Raw genomic sequence first — 20,815 nt, forward strand, 5'->3', positions numbered from 1 at the left:
GGACTGTCTGAATGAGTGGGGTTTGATCGTGATGGGCGAGAAGGGGGGGGGGGGAGCATACAGGACATTGGTCAGTAGTGCGCAGCGGGTGGCTGGGGCTGAGGCAATACGACTGATGCGCTTGTGTATCGGCACTGAGACAGAACCACTGCTGCCGAGTTGACGAGTCCTCAACTGACCAGCTTAATTGGCTGCTACTGCAACACCCTGTCCCCTTGGTTGCGCTAGGCAAACAAATAGTTTTACACATGATATGATGCCATTTACTATAACCGGCCCTTCCCGTGAATGGCTCCCGAGGTCTTGGACCCCTTCGTCTGCGGTCGGGCGTCTTCGAAGCTTGTCGTTGCGGAGGCCATCCACATGTATCGCCAACATTTCCGTACAATGCCAGCCGTACCGACAGCAGCAGCAGCCCCGGATGCCCCCCTGACCGCCCAGGAAGTCTTCGACTCGATCGGTCCGGCCTACGAAGACGCCTTCGCAGGGTTGCCCGAGCAGATACAGTCGGTCGAGTGGCTCCTCGCCCGGCTCAAAGAAGCACGGGTCGAGAGAGCCAGGTTCGTCGACATCGGCTGCGGCACGGGGCGCCCTGTCTGTCTTTCGCTCGCCAATGCCGGCCACGATGTCCTCGGCATCGACGTGTCCGCCGTGATGGTGGCAGCAGCTCGCGAGCGGGTGCCCAACGCAAGGTTCGAGCAGATGGACATGTGCGACTTCAGCCCGCCGCAGAGCTCGTACGACGCTGCCAGCGTGTACTTCAGCCTGATCGCTAGCGTGACCCAGGCCGATATCCGCAGACACTTGGCAAAAATCTACCATCTTCTCAGGCCTGGCGGCTTGTTCGTCTTTGCGACGGTGCCGGAGGATGCCGAGAACGTACAGCTGAAATGGATGGGGCGGCCCGTCACGGTATCTAGCTTGGGTTCGGATGAGGCAGTGCTGGCAATCGAGAGTGCTGGCTTCGAAATTGTCCGCACCAAGGTCGCCAAATTCACGCCCAGGGGGGAAGAGGCTGGCATCTGTCTGAGATCGGAGGTGTGGGAGGAGCCTCATCTGTTTGTATACGCGAGGAAACCAGTAACAATGTGAACACTAGGCCCAGGCCTGATTGGCAACTCCAGAACCCAACACTCCGTTGTACAATATGTACCGTCCAACTACCGGTGCTGTGAATCTTGCCCAGCCAGCCAAAGTACATCGCCAGCCGGTACCTAGGTATGCAGGGCTTTGATTTCTAAGCCTCAGAGTAGAGCCGCAAGACTGGTCAAGATCTCCAATAGAGTCCTGGAGCCCTCCGTGTGACCCTCATCCAGGAGCTAGGTCACTTCACCGCCAACTGACGTCCCACGAGACACACAGCTTCCCACGTCACAAACACACCCACCGGGCCGGATAGCTTCCTGTTCCGAATCCAGCAAGACTTGTGGGTACTCACACATGTTGTTGGGATCCCGGAGCGTCGCTAATGTTTCAGTGAACAGTGTCCACCTGTGCCTCCGCAATCTTTTCCTTCTCAGCATCTCTCTCATCCCCGGCACTGGAGCCGCTGCCCCGTAAGATCCTCGTCAACCCGATTTCGGCGTTGATCTCGTCCATCCTCTCGGAATCCGCCTGCGCCGTGCCCTCGCTACCAAAGATAACGTCCATCTCCTCCAGCGTCAGACGCTTTGTCTCGGGGACAAAGAACCAGATGAATACGGCCCCAAGGTATGTTAGCAGGCCGAATAAGATGTATGTGCCATAGGGCATGGCCGACAGCATGTCAGGCGTGACTTGGCCAACAATGAAGTTGTTCATCCAATTGCTGCTCGCGCCCAAGCTCACGCCGTACGGCCGTGCGGATAGGGGCCAGATCTCGGCGACGAGGATCCAGGCGCAGGGACCCCATGAATAACCGAAGAATACGACAAACAGCCACACCATGACGACAGCCGCCCATCCTGCCGCGGCCTGGGTCTCCCACTGGGTGCGGTTCTTTGCGATGATGACGGCGATGATGATGTGGCAGGTAGCCATTCCGACCGCCCCAGTCGCCAGGACCGGCTTGCGCCCGACGCGGTCGACGTATAGGACAGCGGGTATGGTGGCCAAGAACATAACGATACCGACAACCCCGGTGGCGAGCAAAGATGTCTCGGTAGAGTCAAGGCCGAGCTGGCTGAATATCGTCGGGGCATCTGCGATTGGCGCCTGGTGTCAACAGACTTTTCCCCTTCTCGGGTCGTGCCCAGATAGTTGGAGGAATTGTATCAATTACAAGATCCGCAGACTGATCACGAGCATACAGAAGGGAGCATATACGTACAGTAGAGGACAGCCTGGACGCGCCGGTCAGTTGAGTGCCCAAAGTCAGAAACGGGTTACTAGAGGGTTGGACGGGCAACCTACGTTTATACCCGTCCATTGTTGGAACGCCATTGTGACGCAGGCCACGATGACTCGTTTGAACATGGCCTTTGTTTGGAACAGGCTCCTGATGGCCACGAACTGGAGTTTGAAGGTGTTCCAGGCAGTCTGCTCTCTGAGGTGGGGGAATTTCTCCGCCAGCGACCGTTTCTCGAACATGCTCTGCGCCTTGATCTCCAGGAACTCGAGCTCGACTAGCTCGTGGTCTGCAGGCAGTGCGCGTAGCCGGGCGAGCACACGGCGCGCCTCGTCCTCACGGCCGTGGTGTACCAGCCATCTCGGGGAAAAGGGCATGAAGAGCATGCCGAAAAAGAGCACCAGTGCCGGGGCGATTTGAAGACAGATGGGCGTCAGCCACGCCGCGTCGCTCTGCGTCTCAAGCGTGGTGCCACCAATGAAATTGGTCCCGTACCCGACCCAGAAGGATATCATGATGCCGAAGCAGATTGCCAACTGCTGTAGCGATACAAGCGCCCCTCGGATCTCAGGCGGCGCAACCTCGGAGTTGTAGATGGGCACGATCATGGCCATTGACCCCACGCCCATCCCAGTAATGAAGCGGCCCGCGAGAATACTAGAAGCCGCTGTCAGTCTTCCAGTCAAGATTCGGTGCTGGCCCGTCTCAGGGACTGCTTACCTGTTGTGGCCTGCGCCGGCGACAGCCGTGATCTGGATGACAACCCCGATGACGAATACGGTCACAGCGACGAGGATGCCGTACTTTCTGGACATGGCCTCGGCAACAAACCCCGACAGAAGGGTCCCCAACCAAGCACCAAGCTCAAGGATGGCAGTGAGCCAGCCTTTCTTGGTCTGGTCTGCGTTGGGGTCGACGGGGTCGTACTCGCCCATGTCTGCGGCACACGACTCAATGTTAGCACTCCACTTCACCTGTCCTCCTGAGAGAAGAGACATACGCTGCTGGAAGCTAGGCATCGCCAAGACTCCAGAGAACATGCCCTGGTTATAGCCGTACAGCACACCCCCAATACAGGCAAAGGCCGCAATGGCAAACACGCGGGCGTTCTTTACAAGTGCTGCAGGGCCGCTCGAGCCCATCAGCGCCTCGCGCCGGTGCAGGGCTGCATCGTAAATAGCTGCGGTGCCCATTTCGGAACAGCGATCCGGGGGTTGGTTCACGAGGGTCGACGAGGTTCTCGGCACTAGTGATGCTCCGGACGAGCAGGAAGACAATGTATACAAAGACAAAGGGTAACGACGGACCCAATGCCAGCAACTGCAGAGCGCGAGCCTCCTGAGATTGCAGCCCCACGACGACTCCCTGGGCGTGACAAGGTATTTAATAAAAGCAGCCGGTTGTTGTCCACAGAGTTCGAGGGCGCTGTCTCCGCAACAAATGCAACCCCTTCCTCCTCCCCCCCCCCCCGGGCTAGACAACGTGCTCCAACTCAGAACCTGTCCGATCAACCGTGCCAATCACGTTCTAAGTTCTGTCGCTAAGACCTGTGCCCATCTGCCCATGAGCCCCGTCCAGGCAGACCTCCTGGCAAAAGATGATCCAAGTGCTTACCTCGCTCCCGGGTCAAAGACGGTCAAAGATGAGGGGTAAACGAGCCCTGCAGTGGCATGCTGACCCATTCATTCATCTGCGGTGTATCCTGGAAAGTACACAGCTTGTTCATACTTGCAGATAGATTGCAGGGTACTGGGCTCCGTCCAGCGCCGGTGCCATGGACACCTTGTGTGGCAACGCGTCGGCACTGTACCAGTGATGGGACGAGCCATGCCCTCTAGTCACACACGAAGCCAGCTCCGTTCTCACCGGACATCTCAATGAACAGGTCGCCCCGACAAGCAAATTCACGGGATACAGCTCGGGTCGGGGTTGCTCACGGTCTACAGGACATGCAGATATGGGCTGGATCGCGGCAGTTCTTCCTTGGCATGGAGTTAGTGAGCCATTTCAACGGCTAAGCCACTTAGGCTAAATGCTTGCTTGCGCGGCTAATATGTGTGGACTTGCTGAACCCTGTCGTAGAATTCGCAAAGCCCTAGGAGGACGCCGAGACCTGTTGAATTGGGATCCTGGCCTTGTCGCAAAGACTGAACAAAGGCCATGTGGTGCATCAGCGCAACTCACCTCGTCCATTCTCTTCAACAGGAATATGCGAGGCAACAAATTTCATATCTACCTCAAACCGCAGTCGTCAGGCCGAGCATGTCACATTCACATCCAGGCACTGCGGGCGGCAACTTGGGATAGTCTCTCCTCGAGTTCAAATCCAAAGGGCCGTCTGTGAGATAAAAATATTCAGAATCAATCCTTCCGGCCTCGTCCCATGGGCAAAGAGTTCAACTTGAGCAAGTGCGTGATAGGGGAAGTAAAGTGCAACTTGGTCAGTGGTCCGTGAGGTCTTTCACATCACACGAACCCATTAACATACCACAGGCTGGCCTGGTCGACTGCAGCCCCTATTGGGTGAAATCCAAATTGTGGTCATCTGGGCTGCTTAGATCGAATCGAAAATCTGGTAGCAGCAGCTATATGCGTGAGAGTTATGATTCAGGTATAAAAAGAACACTTGGAAGGCTTCATCCTCCAATCAACCGTACCTTGCCGTCTCAAGTTTATATGCTCCCTTCAGTTTTCTGGTTTCCCATTACAGCTGAGGACGCCGCCGATGTCATCTTCTGTGCGTCAAGGGCCTCATTGTTCCTTCGTCTGATCCTTTGTTTCGATGAGCGATCTCAAATTCGCGGGTGACAATAATTCATCCCCCCCCCCCCGCGGCGTAACGCGGTGGGGGCTTGTCGGTCAAATTGACACCCGTTGGGTATCACAGAACTGCTTCATGCGACGGGTGCCTGTGTTTTCTTTCACTGGGGCGGCATAGAGCATTCTCAATTCGATTGTACCGTCTTCATGCTGATCCTCTGAAGCTGAAGGCGATTATAATAACAGAAGACCACGCCGGACGCCACGTCGTATATCGGAAAGGGGCCTATTTATCAAATCAACAATGGCCGGAATCGCGGCTCAGATACTGCAAGCGGAAGCCCTTGGGCACGGGTGGAGGATGATAGTGACCACAGAGGCTGAATGGGGGATGGCCTCGCAACCTCTGGGGCCATAACCCTGAGGGGCCAGTTTGGCCAAGATTCGAGGCCTCCCTATATTGAAGCCCTTGGGTCAGCCATTGGTCCGCACTACATTGATCCGAGTAAACGCCTGGCTTGTGGTCCGGAGGAGATTGCTGCAAGTCGCAAAAGGCCTCTTGGGCCTCCGTATGGGTGTCCCGACGAGGAGTAGAGAGAAGCAAAGCAACCAAGGAAGGTCGGCATGAGCGCGCAAATCAGCAGGCAGCCACTACACCAACCTGAACCGCTCGGACCCCAAAGATGCGTCGCAGTCACTCAACAGCCGCGGTTAGGTCTCCAGCCGAGGATTGGGTCTCTGCAGCCCTGCAAGCAGCATGGCTGAGACCACTGTTCGCATCCATAGGGCAAAAGCAAAGGAGTGCGCGGCAGACGGGCATGAATACGATCTTGGAGTGTGGCCAGAGTGAAACAATTTTGCCCCCCAAGATGAGGCAACCTCAACGTTGCCTCCACGGTTAGGACAAATCCGGCCTCGAGGCATCATTGAATGCAATCGCAAGAACAGCTTGGACCTGGACCAATGGGATCATGTGGGAAACATAAATAGACACGGATGATTGAGTGGTTGTTTCGAAACAACTGCACCCGCTTGCTGGGCCGCATCGACCAGGCAGTATCCCCTGCTCGTGACGGCCCCTACTCGGAGGGCAGAGGGGCCGTTGGGTGGCCGCGACCCAGTTCCAGCCCTATATGACTTGCTTGTGGGGAAGACCCTGGATCCTGTGCGGTTGCTAAAGAAAGCCGGGTGGGCGGCCGAGACACAGGTCGAGTCCACACAGATCTGGTTGGAAGTGACCCCGCCAGAGGCCGACAAGGCCGGCCGACGCGTTAAGATCCCAATGCAAGCAGGTTGGCCTGCCTCCTTGGGCCGGCAAGCCTCGTGGCCTGACTGATTCGAGTGGGATTGGCTCGCATTGTGTTGTCGACTGCGTCTGTTCCGGCGCCGTGTGGATGCTCAGGCATGCGTAGCGATGGCGGTCGACAAGGATGGGAGGCTACAGCATTGAAGCGATCCGGGGCGCAATAACCCCAAGCAATAGGGAGGGGATCTGGTGTGACGGCAGCCACGATGGGTCTCGGCGGTGGCAGAGGCAGTACACTCATCACCATGCATCTTCGGGAAAGTGCCAAGATGGCGAGTGCGTGCGGCAGCAAAGCCAAAGTCAGGGTTTGGGCCTGGCCTGGCCTGCCTGCCTGAGGAGATGGGCGGCCAACGGCCGGAGACGCAAAGATGTGAGCGAGTGTTGGTGGCTGGTGAAACAAGATGTGCCTCTGTTGCGCATGCTTAGCTCATGCACAGGTCAAGCGAAAGGTGTGGGCGAAGGAGGAGCAATTAGTGCTTATCCAGTCCAGCATCGAGCGTTGATTGTCAGGTTCAAGCGACAGAGAGATCGGGGCGGGATGTGTAAGGTAAGGTACGGTTGCGGCCAGGTACGGACGGCATGAGGCACTGGGCGCGGTTGGAAGCTGACGCCGTGAAGGATGCGTGCTTGTTAGTGTCCGGGCAGTGGAATGAGCCGACATGAGCCGACATGAGATGAGATGACATGAGATGAGATGCGATGCGACGGCGTGCCCTCGGTCGACCTCACGGATGAGTTGAGCGAGCCCCAAGAGCGTTGAAACCGTCGAGTCCCAGAGCTTGCAGGTAGGTTGCAAAGTCAAGCCGTGGTGGACCGTACCGGGGGCGGGCACTGTACGGCATGTGCAGTGCGACGTGAGTGTGCCCAGCAGCCAGCGTGACGTGGGGCGGTACAAGCCAACAAGGGCTCCGAGTGGCCGGCAAGAGCGTTCTCTGCATGGGCGAATCAAAAGACGGCTCTGGGCGGGGCCGCGCAGGTACGGCAGCCCATAGTACTGGGATGGTCGTGGTGACTGTGGTGCTTGCCCCAAAAATAGGCCGCAGCCAGACCATTCTGGGCTTGGTGCACCTGCCCCATGGAAATGAATGAATGAATTTTTAGACGCGCGCCTGCAGGATGCTGCCAAACGAAACGACAGCGCCGGGCCCGGGTCTCTCCTGCTCCGTCGCACCGTCCTCGTCCCTTTGGTTGCTAGTGCCGCCTTGCGCCTCAGATCAGATTGAATGCGGGAGAACGAGGGAGGACGGACTGTAAAATTGCACCTCCGACTGCAACCACATCCGTTCCTGCCGTGAGGCTGTCCACGTCGACTAGTCTGGAAGCTGACCAACCTCGCAAACCATGGAAGCACATCTCATGCGCCACGTTTCAAGACAAAGACGGCATGTGCGTATTTGGCTGGCTGGCTGGCTGGCATTTTGTCTGTCTGTCTGTTTGTTTGTTTGTTTTGTTTTGTTTGTTTGCTTTGGGCTGCAGTGTCTACTCCGGAGGAGCTGCAGTGTTGCATGTGGTGCATTACTGAGACTGGACAGTGGTGGATGTAGACATCAGACTGTACCGTCGCCAGCGGGCAGAGGAGGCACCGTGGCCTTCCGAGGGCCCATGTGTGCATGCATTGTAACCCCTCGGTCCCCATAACCTCATTTCATTTCATCTCATTTCACTTCCTGTCGCGATACGCTGCCTTGACGCGCAGGTAAGGAGCACCCAACAGTGAGTGCAGCAAGCGCGCACACGCACACACACACACACACACACACGCGCGCGCGCACCCATCCCCGCATGGGACCATCATTGTCCTCATCGGGTCGCCGCCCCCGAACCTGCTGCACACCGGCACATACACACATACTGCTTGAAGTGCCCAGGTATAGGTATGCCTGCTCACTTGCTGGCTGTACAATGCTGCAATGCAGTGCGATGCCGACATGCAGGTGTTGAACATTGGCCCGCTGTCGTTGTTTGACCATGACCCCAGTCCTCGCGCCAAACATTGTTTCTACAGGCCGCACGGGCCCGCCTCTAATTGCCCTGCCCCTGCCATCCCGTCTCTCCGTCGTCAATTAGCCGCGGATCGACGTCGGGAGATGGAGTTAGCAGTATCTGTAGCCTTTAACTTGTGGAGAGACAGGACAACAGACAGAAGGCGAGCACGCGCGCGCGCGCACACACACACACACACACAAACACACACACACACACACACACACACACACACACAAGTATGCAGCGCCGCACAAGAAAGCCAGAGTCAAGACACCGCCCCGCGGTAACTGTCCTGCTCCGCTCTGTCGACCACGCACCTCGACGGCACATCACAGTGCCGTGCGGCTGTGTGGCGCTTCCGGGTCACCACCTGCGTCTAATCCATATTGCCCGTCAATCTTCCTCCTCGCCGTTGCTATTTTTGAACCAATCTCGTCGCGCTCCCCTCCGCCTCCCGCTCTGCTTCCTGCTCCCTCGTGCCCCGTCCCATCGCCCATCGTCCATCGTGCCCAGCCTCGCCCGCAAGCTTTGATTCTGCGCCCGCCCGCCTGGCGACGGACCGATCTAATCCCTTCCTCTGCATGCGCGCATGGGCAGGGGCTAGGGTCTTTCTCTTACCCACTAGATACTACAGTACCGTCTGCTGTCTGCTGTCTGCTGTCTGCTGTGGGCTGTGGGTACGCAACGACAGCAAGCCATGGCTCTCACGTCGAATCAGGCGGGTCCAGCGGGGCCCAGCGGGTCCAGACGATCCTCCTCCACACCAAGGATCGCTGCCACCTGGAGCCGCGAGCCTGGGCTTCTACTTTCGGCCCTGCTCCCTTCCTGATCTATTCCCATCTTGTCTCCCTCGATCTCGTTTCGATGCTTCAGGCGCACCGTGCAACGTCATTTCACGCCTCGTCCACTGTCCATGCCCACTCGGCCGCTCACACGGCTGCCGTTCCACCATGTCGGTGCCGCCCTCAGTTTGCCAGACTTTGCTACACTTCACCTCACCAACTGGCCGTGGTCGTGGTCTTGACCTGGCCCCTGGTTGTCAGCCAACTTCTGGAGCCGGGGCGAGCATGGGCCATGTCGAGCGTGGAGTGCGGTGCTGTTGGGGTGCAGTGCTCTGCTTCTGCTTTCTGCCCTGCCCTGCTCTGCCCTTCTCTTCTCTGCTTGCTAAAAATTGTCTGCGTGTGTACCGTGCAGCTTCGTCTGTCAGCCGTCCCATATCTCTCTGTCTATGCGCTCGAGCTGCGGCTACGGCTGCGTGGGCATCCACCGTCGTCTGCGGAATAGCCGCCCTCCTCTGTCTCCCACCCAGCTAGTTGCGCCCTCTTCCCTGCACCCTTGAGCCTCAACCCCCAGCTCACCTCACCTCAGGGCTCCACACAGCCTTGGCCCATCGTAGCCGCCCAACTTTCAGACAGACGCCATTGCGAAACCTGCCAGCCAATATCAGAGGCCCGTCGTTGTGCATCCCGTCAAGCAGACACACGATCCAGGTTTCATACCCGCAGCTGCCGTCAAGCTACCCTGGTTTCAGATCCGATCTTCCATCCATCGTCCCCTCCTGTCCGTGTCTATCTCTCTCTTTCTCTCTCTACCCTTCCCCCCAGCCCTGTCTCCACTTGCAGTCTGCTTGCAGAAGGGGGCCATCCCGCCTGCTTGCAGCAAGAGCAAGAAGGGCACAGGTCGAGGTCGAGGTCGACGTAGGCAGGGTCAGGGGGGGTATGGAGGGGGGTGGAGGTACGTACCTGGCCCATGTCCTCGAGGATCCACTCCACAGATCGGATCCTCCTCCTCCATCATCTTATCTGGTCATCTTTTGTTGCCATTCCTGTACGGCACCGTCCAGCACCGTACCGTGCCAGTGGCTGCTCCCTCCAGTACACAAATCCTCGCCATGTATTTTTATAAGTAACAGGAGCCGCCTGCATCACCCTCAACCGTGACTCTTTTCCTGTCTCCCAGTTCCAGCTTCTCTCTTCCACATCCTCCTCGCATCTCGTCTCCTCTCGTCCTCTTTTCTTTTTCTTTTTTTTTTCTCTCTCATTTCCTTTTCTCTTTTTTATTTTCCTATTTTCCTAGCTCCTCATCGGTCCAAAACAAGAACTCGCTCTCATTCGTTGCTGGCCTGTCCTTCGTTTGACACGAACCGGAGCAAGCCTGCCTTGGCCGTCCACGACCAGAGAGACCTTTACCAAGCCGTCCACCACCCCTCCAAAAGTTGGCCATATTCAGACGAGCCGGTCCCGCCAGAAACAGAAGCCACACCTCCCGCCTTAGTTTAATAACCCTGATCGCGGCCTTGAGGTCGACGTAGCTTTGCGAGGACAGCAGACGCCCACTCTTCGAGCTCTCACCAACGGCCAGACACCCAAATGCCATCACTCATACCAACCCACAACATGGCCTTCTACAACACCCGGTCCGCCTCGCAGGTGCCAACCACCATGGACTACTACGGCAGCATGACGACCACGGCAGCCCAGCCCATGTCCATGTCCACCTCCATGCCTGGAGGGGCATACGACCCCTACGCTGTGGCCCCTCTCACCATGCAGCCGCCAGCCCACGCCGGTCACCACCACAGCCACTCCACAGCGTCCTACCTCTCCACAGATCCGCACCACCGCGTGCCGACCTCTTCTCTCCCCACACAACACCGCGCATCATCGGGGGCCTGGAATGCCGGCGACGACCAGACGCTCCTCGGCGCACGAGCAAGCGGACAGAACTGGGCCCAGATCCAGCAGAATTACTTCCCCTCAAAGACACCCAACGCATGCCGGAAGCGACACGAGCGGCTCATGGAGCGCAAGGGCGCTGATGACTGGGACACGCGCAAGCTGGAGAAGATGGCCAAGGAGTACATGGCCTTGCGCAAGGAGATCTGGGCGCCGCTGGCCCTCAAGACCGGCGAGAAGTGGAATGTCGTTGAGCAAAAGGTACTTCCCCCTCACCCCGGTGTAGCTCCTTTCTTACAGATCATGTACTGACGGGACTGGGTTCAAGTGCATGTCCAACGGCTTGAAGAACCTCCAGGGCGCAGCCCGGGCAGCCGCCCGCCGCGAGCGCCTTGAGGCCGGCCTCCCACCCACAGATCCCTACAACGACGACAGTGGCATCTCAGGAATCGACCTGACCGAGGTCGACGACCTGGACGGCGATGGTGGCTACGGCGGTGTCCCCAGTCCGGACCGGTCCACAACATCCTCAGGTGGTGCCGGCGGCAGCAGCACCGCATCCCAGTCTTATTCCACAGCACCCTCAACGTATGGCCACCCACAGGCTTATCCAGGATACCCTACCATGGGGGGGCACGGGTACGCGAACAGTGTGAGCAGCTCTAGCGGGACCGCGTATGGACACCACAACGGCGCCCAGGGCCATCACAGCCAGAGTGCAAGCCCATATATGGAGGCTATGCACAGGATGCCGAGTGTGGATATGGGCATCGACTCCATCATCAACCGTCCCGGAGGACAATAATCGACCTTGTACTACCATGCTGTACCGGGCGGTGGTCTCTTCCTCCACCTTCTTCCTAGCTTGCCTGCTTCGTCCGACTTGGACCAAGGCCTCCACTTTAGGCAGGGTGGCCCTCGGGACTAAGCTGCACAGTCTCTTGTTATATTTGCCGTCGTGGAATTTTCCTTTGTCTACCTAACAAATCATCGTCATCATCATCATTCTGGTCGTCCTCACGGGGAAGGGCGGCAGGTTTTACTCCACCGGCGTTCAATCGGGGCTCAGCGGCGTCCAGGAGCGATCCAAAAGGATTTTGTGGCAGCTTCTTTGCCATTGGGTTGTCTTTTTTTATTCTTTTTTCCCCTGGGATTCTGTTATAGACAGTCATTGGTCCTGAAACGAAAACGCAACGACAAAACAGCACACGCATGCCTCGGGGCCATACCGGAATGGCGAATGGATGGTCGACGGTATGGCCGGGGGAGAGGTGGGGGTCTTGCATGAACTTGATGCTTCGCGGTTTATGCCATTTCAGTCCTACTTGCTTTACTATATCACGTTATTGTATACTAGAAGACATCATGATCATCATAGATACCACGGTGGATTGGCCCGGAACTGGCGCGACACTAGCTGGGAAGGATGGCATGGCTGGATATAGAAACTTGATACTAGTTGACCGTCCGCTGCGCATTGAAAACATTGTTTGTCAAAAGTCCATCAGCTTTTATATGCCCGCGTGTTTCGCTGTCCTCGGCCACAACTACCGGCCAGATGCAAGCTCCAGCACGCACATGAAGGAGACTCTTGACACGGCGTCCTGCCTTCAGTTTCTGGTTGGTCAATGGGGATGGCTGCCTTACACCCGATGGATGGTCAAACCAGCGAGGTGGTTTGTGATGCAACTTTCTTCCGCGTGACAGATAGCGGGTAGGCAAAATAATAGATTGGATGGCCTCTGGTTGCAAAGGTCCATTGTGCATGTCAATCAATTTGCAAGGATGGGGTTGAGAAGGCAAGCTGCTTGAGCAAAAGATGGAGCAAGGAGTAGCAACACACACCCATCAGCGTCTGGTTGGATATTCGACGTCAGAATACAGTCCCTCAAGTGCCACGTTATGGTACCTATATGTTTGATACACGCGCGTGCTCGCATGCTTCTAGGCGGCCGCTCCATATTGATGGTACAGCAGCTCTGATCTAGCCGATGCTTCCTAAAAAGGCCATCTCATACATTTTATGATACAAGGGGGTATCTCGCTTGTACTCTTCTATGTCGTGTGCTGCTTCATGGGCCCTTCTCCTGAACGTGCGGGCTCCTTCCGGGTAGTCTCGCTGGAGTCGGGACAGAGACAGCATCGACCTCGTCATCGATATCTTCCCACTCTTCTTGGTCCATCGGCTCGCCCACGATGCTCGCCCACACCCTCTGCCACATGCCCTTCTTCTGTAACAGGGCGAGGCCCATGACTGCAGGCAAGTGCCAGACACTCGCCCAGAACAGTCCCCTGGCACTTCCCTTGTGACCCTCAAAGCGATGGAACTTGAGTGCCTCTCTGACCAGCCACAAGTTCACCGGCAGGCTTGTCACCGCAAAGGTCCACTCGGTCACCCCGTACGCGCACAGGCCCACACAGATGGGTATGAAGACCAGGCTGTACCGCAGGGCAACCCTGCCGTTCCTCGCCGGGTTCAGCCAGCACAGCATCTTCAGGCCAGCGTTCCTGTACTCGTCGCGCACGGCCCAGGACAGGGCCATGAAGTGGGGGAACTGCCAGGCGAAGAGCAGCCCGGCAAACAACCAGCCACCGGCGCTAGACGTGCCGTCGCCGGTGAACTTGAACAGCAGCTCGCGGAAGGTGCCGTCGGCAGTGGCGCTCTCGCCGGCGGCTGCGGCCCAGCCCATCAGCGGCGGGATGCCGCCGACCAGGCCGCCGGCCCAGGTGTTGAGCCAGTGCATGCCTTTCATGGGGGTGTAGACACCGGCGTAGAGGGCGATGTTGGCGGCGCCGAGGAAGGCCACGGTAGGGTTGACGCCCCAGTAGAGGGCAGCTGTGCCGACAAGGCCACAGCCGGCGGCGAACAAGACAGCGGCTCGGGTGGACAGCAGGTTGCGCACCAGTGGGCGGTTCCGTGTCCGGGACATCTTGGCGTCGGTAGATAGCTCGTACAGCATGTTGAGGGCGTTGGCGGAGGCGGAGCACAGCGTGGTGCCGGTGGTGAGAAACAGGAGGGTGAGCGGCGACAGGGAAGGGGCGTCGGCGAGCGAGGCGGAGAGGAAGGCGGGCACCGGGTACAGGGCGTAGGGGACCATGGCTGTGAGGACGACGAGGACGGTCAGGCGTGGTTTGGAGAGAGAGAGCAGGGTGGAGAGTTGGCGGCGCAAGGAGTTGGCGGGCTGGGAGGCGGCGAGGCTGGTGAGAGTGTCGGAGGCATTCTGGGGGAGGACGGCAGACGACGACGGGTTGGGCTGGGGGCCCGCTGCTGCTGCCGCCTCCGCTGCCGCTGCTGCGCGCCTGGCTGCCTGTCTCTGGCGGTGCGGCGCGACTGGCGGCGTGGGCTGAGAGACGGGTGGGCGTTGGTCTGGTGCGAGTGGGGATGCCGAGTCGGGCGCGGGCAGAGGGGCTGAGGCAGAGGGGGGTGTTGTGCGGAGGAGAACGCCCTTGTGGAAGACATCGGAGGCGTCGAGCAGCACGTTGGGGCTGAAGTAGCTGGACCTGGTGGCGACAAGACGGCGGCTGGGCTGTCGGCAGAGGCTGGGAGTGCGTGATACGGAGGGCCGGGTCGAGGGTGAGTGGCAGGCGGCGGCGGCGGAGAAGGACGACGACGACGAGGGAGAGAGGCGACCGGCAAGCCCTCGGAGCCCACGCGCAAGCGCAGGTGGTCGCATGGTTGCTTTGCTGTGCAGGGCTCGCCTGGGGCAGCGTCGACTACCTCATGATCAGTAAGCCTGGGCCTTTTTCCACTGCCAGTAGGATCGAGTCGTTGTGTCTGTGGTCTGTTGGTTGGGGAGGGGGGCGACGACGGACGGCGTGAAGAGTGTAGATAGGTAGATCAACTGGCCGTCAGAGTGGGCTGCTTTTTTTCCTGACCCCAAAGGGTCCGCATCGGGACCGGGACTGGGGACCGGGAAGCTCGGGCCACGTGCACCCGGGGCACTTGCACTTGGGCTTACTAAGTCATGTAACAGTCTATCTCCGTACCCACCCTAGGTATCTATGTAGACTGGTCTATAAATTGGTAGTCTTCTTCCTCGCCCGCCTAAGTGCCTACCTGTACGCAATACCTCTTGGTGCCGCCCCCTTTCCAATCCTTCTCCCAACCCTCAAGTTCCCTGTTGACGAGGTCGCTCAGGAACTCGTTATTCTCGAGGACGACTGTGCGTGAGAGACTCTTCTCCTTCCTTTCATTCTCCATCCACGGGTCCCAGTATTTCTTCATTGCGTACAGGGCTTTGTCCTCGGGGTGTCTCGTCTCCTGTGCACCAACACGAGTTCAGTGTCAAGGGTCCTAGCACGCACGCAACACACGCAGAACTGGCTGCACCGTGAACAAGTCTCGACCGAGTAGAGGAGGGCTCACCTCTCTTTCCAGATACTTCCGCTTGGCCTCCTTGCACACCTGGGTCCCTGGGTTTCCGGGAGGGCATACGCTGACGTACTTCACACCTAGCAGCAACAGTACTTGACGCAGGAGCTTGTGAGCGCTGACCAGTACAATCGCGCCGGGGATGGCCGCCGTCTCCATGATCTTGCACAGATAATATGGCAGCCCTGCCGGGCCCCCTCCGGGCCAAAACTCGCTGGAGTCCAAGTCATAGATGGGCCATATCTTTGCTGCTTCGTTTAGCTTGACCAGCTCACGTCTCAAGCTCGACTTGCCCATGCTGCGATTTCATCCGCCAACGGTCAGTCTGGTGCCACGGGCGTGCTAGGGGCTCGAGAGTCCTACCATGGAAATGCGGTCATGAGCACCAAGCAATCCTGCTTCCATTGACTAGTTGGCTGTTTGGCTATTGATATTGTCGCCGTTGTCATCGACGCTGATGCGGATGCAGATGCTGATGTAGAGGGCTGTCCTGAACTTGGTGTCGTCTTGCCACGACTGTTCTGAGCCTGGCGTCCGCCTGCCTGCTTCGGTTGAACCGTCAGTTGCTTGCCTGTTGGAACCGCCGCCATTCCCGTCGATGTTGATGCTGTTGCTGCGGGCTGTCTCGAACTTGGTGTCGTCTTGCCACGGCTCTTCTCAGCCTGACGTACGCCCGTGGTCTCCTTGGTCTCCTTGGGGGCCATTGTCTGAGGGTGCGTTTAAATGATATAGCGGACGATTGAGTCTTTGAAGGCGTATGAGATTGCTGGTTGCACACTGACACTTCCTTTGGCGGTTGCACAGCCCTTCTTAAATGCCACCCATTCATCACGCACAAGTGTTGCGTCTCCCATACCAGGCTAACACTATTGTGCTTAAAATAAATACGGCAGAGGTTGATTTCTGCATCAGCAAGAGGCACAGCAACTGAACATCGCTGGTTCTGCACGGGCTTACCAAGGTCCGGCCTCGTGTTGGTTTTTCGTTGCCGTCAACATGGCCGACGATGGCTTCAAACCGGCGAGCCACGACCAGACCTGACAGCGTCCTTTACCAACACAAAACAATGCACAACAAGAAATCACCTCTCCTTGCGAGCCCGCCCACGTAGTGCCGAACCTATGCAGCTGTTGGTCATCCTGATGCATCCTACGGCAACGCCCAAACGTCGTCCAGGCTGCTGGTGACCGAGTTAGCATCTAGGTCTCCCCATAGGCCACCCTAAAATGGCCAGCCAACACCACACTTCGAGAAGCATCATCCTAAACTATGACTCTATTTTTACCCACTCGCCCCCCCCCCCCGTGGCCCCCCCCCAGAAAAAAAAAAAAAAAAAAAAAAAAAAAAACTCCTAGTATCAATCAGGACGTGGCCAGGTCCCATTTCTCCCCTGAAGCTGAACCACTGCGTTTGATTACTTGGCCAACGAATGGCCCGCCTTTGAGGTCGAGGTCATGGCTGGGCCCAGCCATTGCAGGCACCGTCTCCGTGTCTCGCTTCTAAATCCGGACGTGAACTGCAACGAACCAAACTTGTGTGCTGCAAGGTATTCGTGCGCGGAGGAGGAAGGAAAGAAGGGGGCAAAGCGCAAGTCCAGGTGTTGCCCGACACTGAGTGCTGTACGTGAGCCACAACTGCCCCGGTCGAGCGCCACGACATGAGGCAAGTCTGGCTGAGATACAGGTGACGGACGACCTGCCCCGCCTAGACACCATCAGGTCGAGATATATCGGGCACAGTCGGGGCGGTACAGGTCAGCCTGACTCCAATCTCGAGATCTGCCGTGGGCAGAGAGACTTCGCTCGTCGCTGGCCAAGGTGTGTACCAATGGTTCCTTCCGGTTGCTGGCTAGCTGGCCAAGTTCATGTGCAAGCACATCATGCGGCAAGCACATCATGCGGGCTGTTGCCTCCATCCCCATGCGAGTACCCGGGAGCGCTGCGCTATTGAGGAGCCCACAGAAGAAGCTGAATACACTGCTCCATCGTCAAGTACTGCTGGATGCCTCTTCAGCGATAGAAAGGCCAGCTCTCGCCACAACAGACAGCCTGTTTCCCGCAACGCGAGTGCACACGTTTTCCGGGTGTTCCTGCATGGCTCGACCGTGCCGCAGATTGAGACCTCGTCCAACTACTGGGCTGGCACGCGCGAGGGTATACGGGCTGGAGTGTCCAGTTGAAGACTTGGTAGGCACACGATCAACGCACCCGGCGTTGCCACCTGATCCTACTTCTGACGGGGAGCGTGTCCGTCAAGTCACACTTGACCCGTGAGGGATTGCGGGATGCTCTCGAGTAAATGTTGCCCTTGTAATCGTGGCACATTTAGCGCGCGGTTGAACCCTGCCCTGTTCGCAGGCCGGCGCCGAGTTCGTGTTCTCTCGTTTCTCGAGGCGTTCCCGTGGATTGCCCTATGATGCCTGCTGTGATCCTCGGCCAACCCGGACCTGCCTGCTCGCCCAGACTGAGCCCAGTCTCCCGGGCTTGCATCGTCAGCCCTGGAAATATGAAAGGATCGCCCACTGGTTTGCAATCAATGCCTCTCCACATGATGAATGGACAAGGCACGGGGCCACGTGCGAGCCGGGCAGCAACATGTGCGCACATTTCCTTGGGGGCGGACTGAGGCTAGTCTGGTCTGCCGGGTTGTCAGGCTCGTTCTTCGGGGAAAGATATTTCATGCAAGCTCGGTACTTGGCAGTCAGCTAGGCCAGCTAGGCAGTACGGTTCGCTTCGTCGTTTCAGGCCTGCCTGGTCTTGGCGCACCCGGGGAATGGGGATGGCGTTGTTTGCGAGCCTCAGTGGTTAGTTCAATCTGTGAGTTACCAGGAGTCCCCGGCAACGGGCCACGCCAGCGTGTGGCAGTCAATACTCGAAGCCACACACGTACTTCTACCCACGGCTGGGTGACGAGCGGTCTGTTGGATTCTTTTGTTCAGGCAGACCTGATATCCACCCGCACCAGCTTAATGTGCACACTCCTCAGTATGCTTCGGCACCAATGTTTGAACCCATCGACTTCGCTGGCCGGCCGGGCCTCGAATAGCAGGGCTGAGACGTGCGTCCAAGAGTCATGCCCCAATGGTGCAAGTGCGGCAACTAGGGGTTCGCCTGTGCCGGCATGGGCGACGTGTCGAACGGAACCTTGATGCCCCTGTGTCGATCATCCATCGCAACAGACACTTTGTGGGTTGAACTGAATGCCGGCCAACAGTCGATCCTGCGGGTTTCTGCCCAGGCCGCACTCCGGGGAAGCACATGCGCGCTCTGGCTGTCGAGTTGCCACGTCCCTGTCGACATGGCGATGCATGGACGAACAACGTTGGAAGGGATGAGGGAGGCCGAGGCAGGCAGGCAGGCAGGCAGGCAGGCAGGCAGGCAGGCAGGCAGGCAGGGAAGCAGAGTCGTCTGCTGTACATGAATGACACTCCTGGCGCATTGCTTGGCATCCCGTCTCCACGGCGAACCGCACGGCTTTGAGCCGCCGTTTTGGCAAGCATCATTCGAGTCAACCTCGCCTCACCACCACCGGGACAGGGATAGCCAGCCCCAGGAAAGTCAGACCGCATCTTGGGGTCGCCAGGGACCGCCACGGACGCGGCGAGCTCAGCAGAGATGCATGCATGACAATGTGTGCCTTAGGCTGGAGGTCCTCATGCGCATCCCCGATGTGGCATGGGTCCCCTTCTTCCACAGCCCTTCAAATATTCTGGACCTGGACCTTGATCTTTCTTGTGCGCTGCCGTCCTGGACCTCTGCTCACGACCGCCACGTCTCTTCGACGAGAGCTAGTTCGCAAGACGACAACCTACCTCTGTTCCAAAGCCCAAGGGAACGACAGCGTCCTGTGCACTCCGGAGAGCCCACTGCCATCACCCAGGGTTGTCTCTCGTTCTCCCTCCCAGAGTCCCGCACAAGAGGTCGCCACTCCCGGATCAAAGACGACGGCCAACGGCTCCAGGGCGTCATGCAGGCTTCGTCGAACGACCGTGGCCACGACGGTCAGGCGGGATCGCCAAGGCTGGAGGGCAGTCTCCTGCATGCTCAGCAGAGCATAGCGGGCATCGGGAATGGTGGCAGGCACGAGGACAGGCCCAAGTCAACTGGATCGTCCAGCGACTCGGCCACACTGGCAGACGGCACCCAGCGACAGGCCGCCGCCGCCACAGCAAAGCCCGCCGGGGGTGCCACCTCGTCGGACCAATATTACCGGCCAACCTCGTATCTGTTCGAGGGCCGTGACACAACCCCCACGCCGGTCGCCATCCCCGAGGTGCAGAAGCTCACCGTCGACGTTCCACCTAGGGACCAGATCTCCATCATTCTCGGGCCCTTCTTCATCATCTTTGGCGATCTCGTCGTCCCCTGCATCGTCTACTACGTCTGGCTGGGCGCGCAACCTGCCGGGGCGCCCAGGTACAACAAGGACATCCTGGGATTTGCCATCCTCCCATTCGGCCTCGGCGAGCTTTACATTCTCGTCGTGCGCGTCTGGCGGCTCATAAAGTACTACGACGAATGTGCGCCGCTCTTGTCCAGGCATAAGTGGGAGCTCGATGCCACTTCGTGGATTTACGCGGCCGCGCTCCTCGCGGCCCTGATCCCCTTCGTCGTCGGCTCGGAAAAGACCATCCCACAGCTATATCTGTACGCGCCAGGAATCTACATGGCTTTTCTCCTTTTTTGGGCCTTGTTCAGTCTCATACCATTCAAGACCCCGGTCCGCATTGATTCCGAGCCCAAAGGCCACCGCATGCGGCCTCTTGTCTACTACGCCGCCGAGGACTTCTTCGCGGTGGACGGATGGCAGAAGAAGGAGTTCCGCGCCAGATACAGACAGCGGTACGATACTTCGATCATGTTCCAGAAGATGATATTCGAGTTGACCGTGTGGTGGTGTTCTGGGATCCTCGTCTACATTGGTTGCCTATCCGCCATCATATGGAACACAGAATTCGAAGTCGCCTTTGGACTGTCATTGGGACTATTGTTCTCTTTCATCATATCATGGGCCATAATGACGTACATATATATTCAGATAGCACTGGAAAGGGAGAGAAACTGGTGGATAAACAAGAAATCTACAGGGGAAAAGGCATAGAACCTTGATATGGGGCCGGCTTGCGAACGAGGCCAAGGGACGTCCAGATGGGTATTTTCGATGAGATCAGGGTGTATATGTCATCACATAGGACAGAGTGAAGTGCAGAAGCCTGATGGTTAGGCGAGTTTAATACACGAACATCAGAACTATCTATGGTCCAATTTTAGTAAGTACCCACATGCAAGCCTGGATATCCGATGCGGTGAGATCTGCTATCAAGCGCATTTACAGGTGCAGGGCTGGGGTATGCTGTAGCATGTCTTCAAGGATCCCCACCGAGATTGCCG

At 57.9% G+C, this 20,815-nt stretch overlaps 6 protein-coding genes across 6 annotated transcripts; 3 read left to right on the forward strand and 3 right to left on the reverse strand.

The window, feature by feature from the left end:
* Positions 1-387: 387 nt before the first annotated feature.
* INS49_002022 (uncharacterized protein) lies at positions 388-1,092 on the forward strand (the record flags this gene model as incomplete). The annotated part of the gene is made up of 1 exon (XM_043162841.1): positions 388-1,092. One exon carries the CDS (start codon positions 388-390, stop codon positions 1,090-1,092), a length of 705 nt encoding a protein of 234 aa, XP_043031347.1.
* A 381-nt stretch (positions 1,093-1,473) lies between these two features.
* INS49_002023 (uncharacterized protein) lies at positions 1,474-3,519 on the reverse strand (the record flags this gene model as incomplete). The annotated part of the gene is made up of 5 exons (XM_043162842.1): positions 1,474-2,180; positions 2,309-2,321; positions 2,392-2,983; positions 3,047-3,263; positions 3,327-3,519. The coding sequence occupies 5 exons, from the start codon at positions 3,517-3,519 to the stop codon at positions 1,474-1,476; spliced, it is 1,722 nt and encodes a 573-aa protein (XP_043031348.1).
* Positions 3,520-10,774: 7,255 nt separating this feature from the next.
* On the forward strand, positions 10,775-11,858 carry INS49_002024 (uncharacterized protein; the record flags this gene model as incomplete). Its single annotated transcript, XM_043162843.1, has 2 exons — positions 10,775-11,314; positions 11,382-11,858. The coding sequence occupies 2 exons, from the start codon at positions 10,775-10,777 to the stop codon at positions 11,856-11,858; spliced, it is 1,017 nt and encodes a 338-aa protein (XP_043031349.1).
* Positions 11,859-13,125: 1,267 nt separating this feature from the next.
* Positions 13,126-14,727, reverse strand: INS49_002025 (uncharacterized protein; the record flags this gene model as incomplete). Its single annotated transcript, XM_043162844.1, has 1 exon — positions 13,126-14,727. One exon carries the CDS (start codon positions 14,725-14,727, stop codon positions 13,126-13,128), a length of 1,602 nt encoding a protein of 533 aa, XP_043031350.1.
* Positions 14,728-15,098: 371 nt separating this feature from the next.
* On the reverse strand, positions 15,099-16,129 carry INS49_002026 (uncharacterized protein; the record flags this gene model as incomplete). The annotated part of the gene is made up of 4 exons (XM_043162845.1): positions 15,099-15,314; positions 15,420-15,723; positions 15,835-15,967; positions 16,057-16,129. 4 exons carry the CDS (start codon positions 16,127-16,129, stop codon positions 15,099-15,101), a joined length of 726 nt encoding a protein of 241 aa, XP_043031351.1.
* Positions 16,130-19,079: 2,950 nt separating this feature from the next.
* Positions 19,080-20,525, forward strand: INS49_002027 (uncharacterized protein; the record flags this gene model as incomplete). Its single annotated transcript, XM_043162846.1, has 1 exon — positions 19,080-20,525. One exon carries the CDS (start codon positions 19,080-19,082, stop codon positions 20,523-20,525), a length of 1,446 nt encoding a protein of 481 aa, XP_043031352.1.
* Between the last annotated feature and the right edge of the window lie 290 nt (positions 20,526-20,815).

The sequence above is a fragment of the Diaporthe citri genome (assembly GCF_014595645.1).
Source record: "Diaporthe citri strain NFHF-8-4 chromosome Unknown scaffold_1, whole genome shotgun sequence".
Classification (NCBI taxonomy): Eukaryota; Fungi; Ascomycota; class Sordariomycetes; order Diaporthales; family Diaporthaceae; genus Diaporthe; species Diaporthe citri.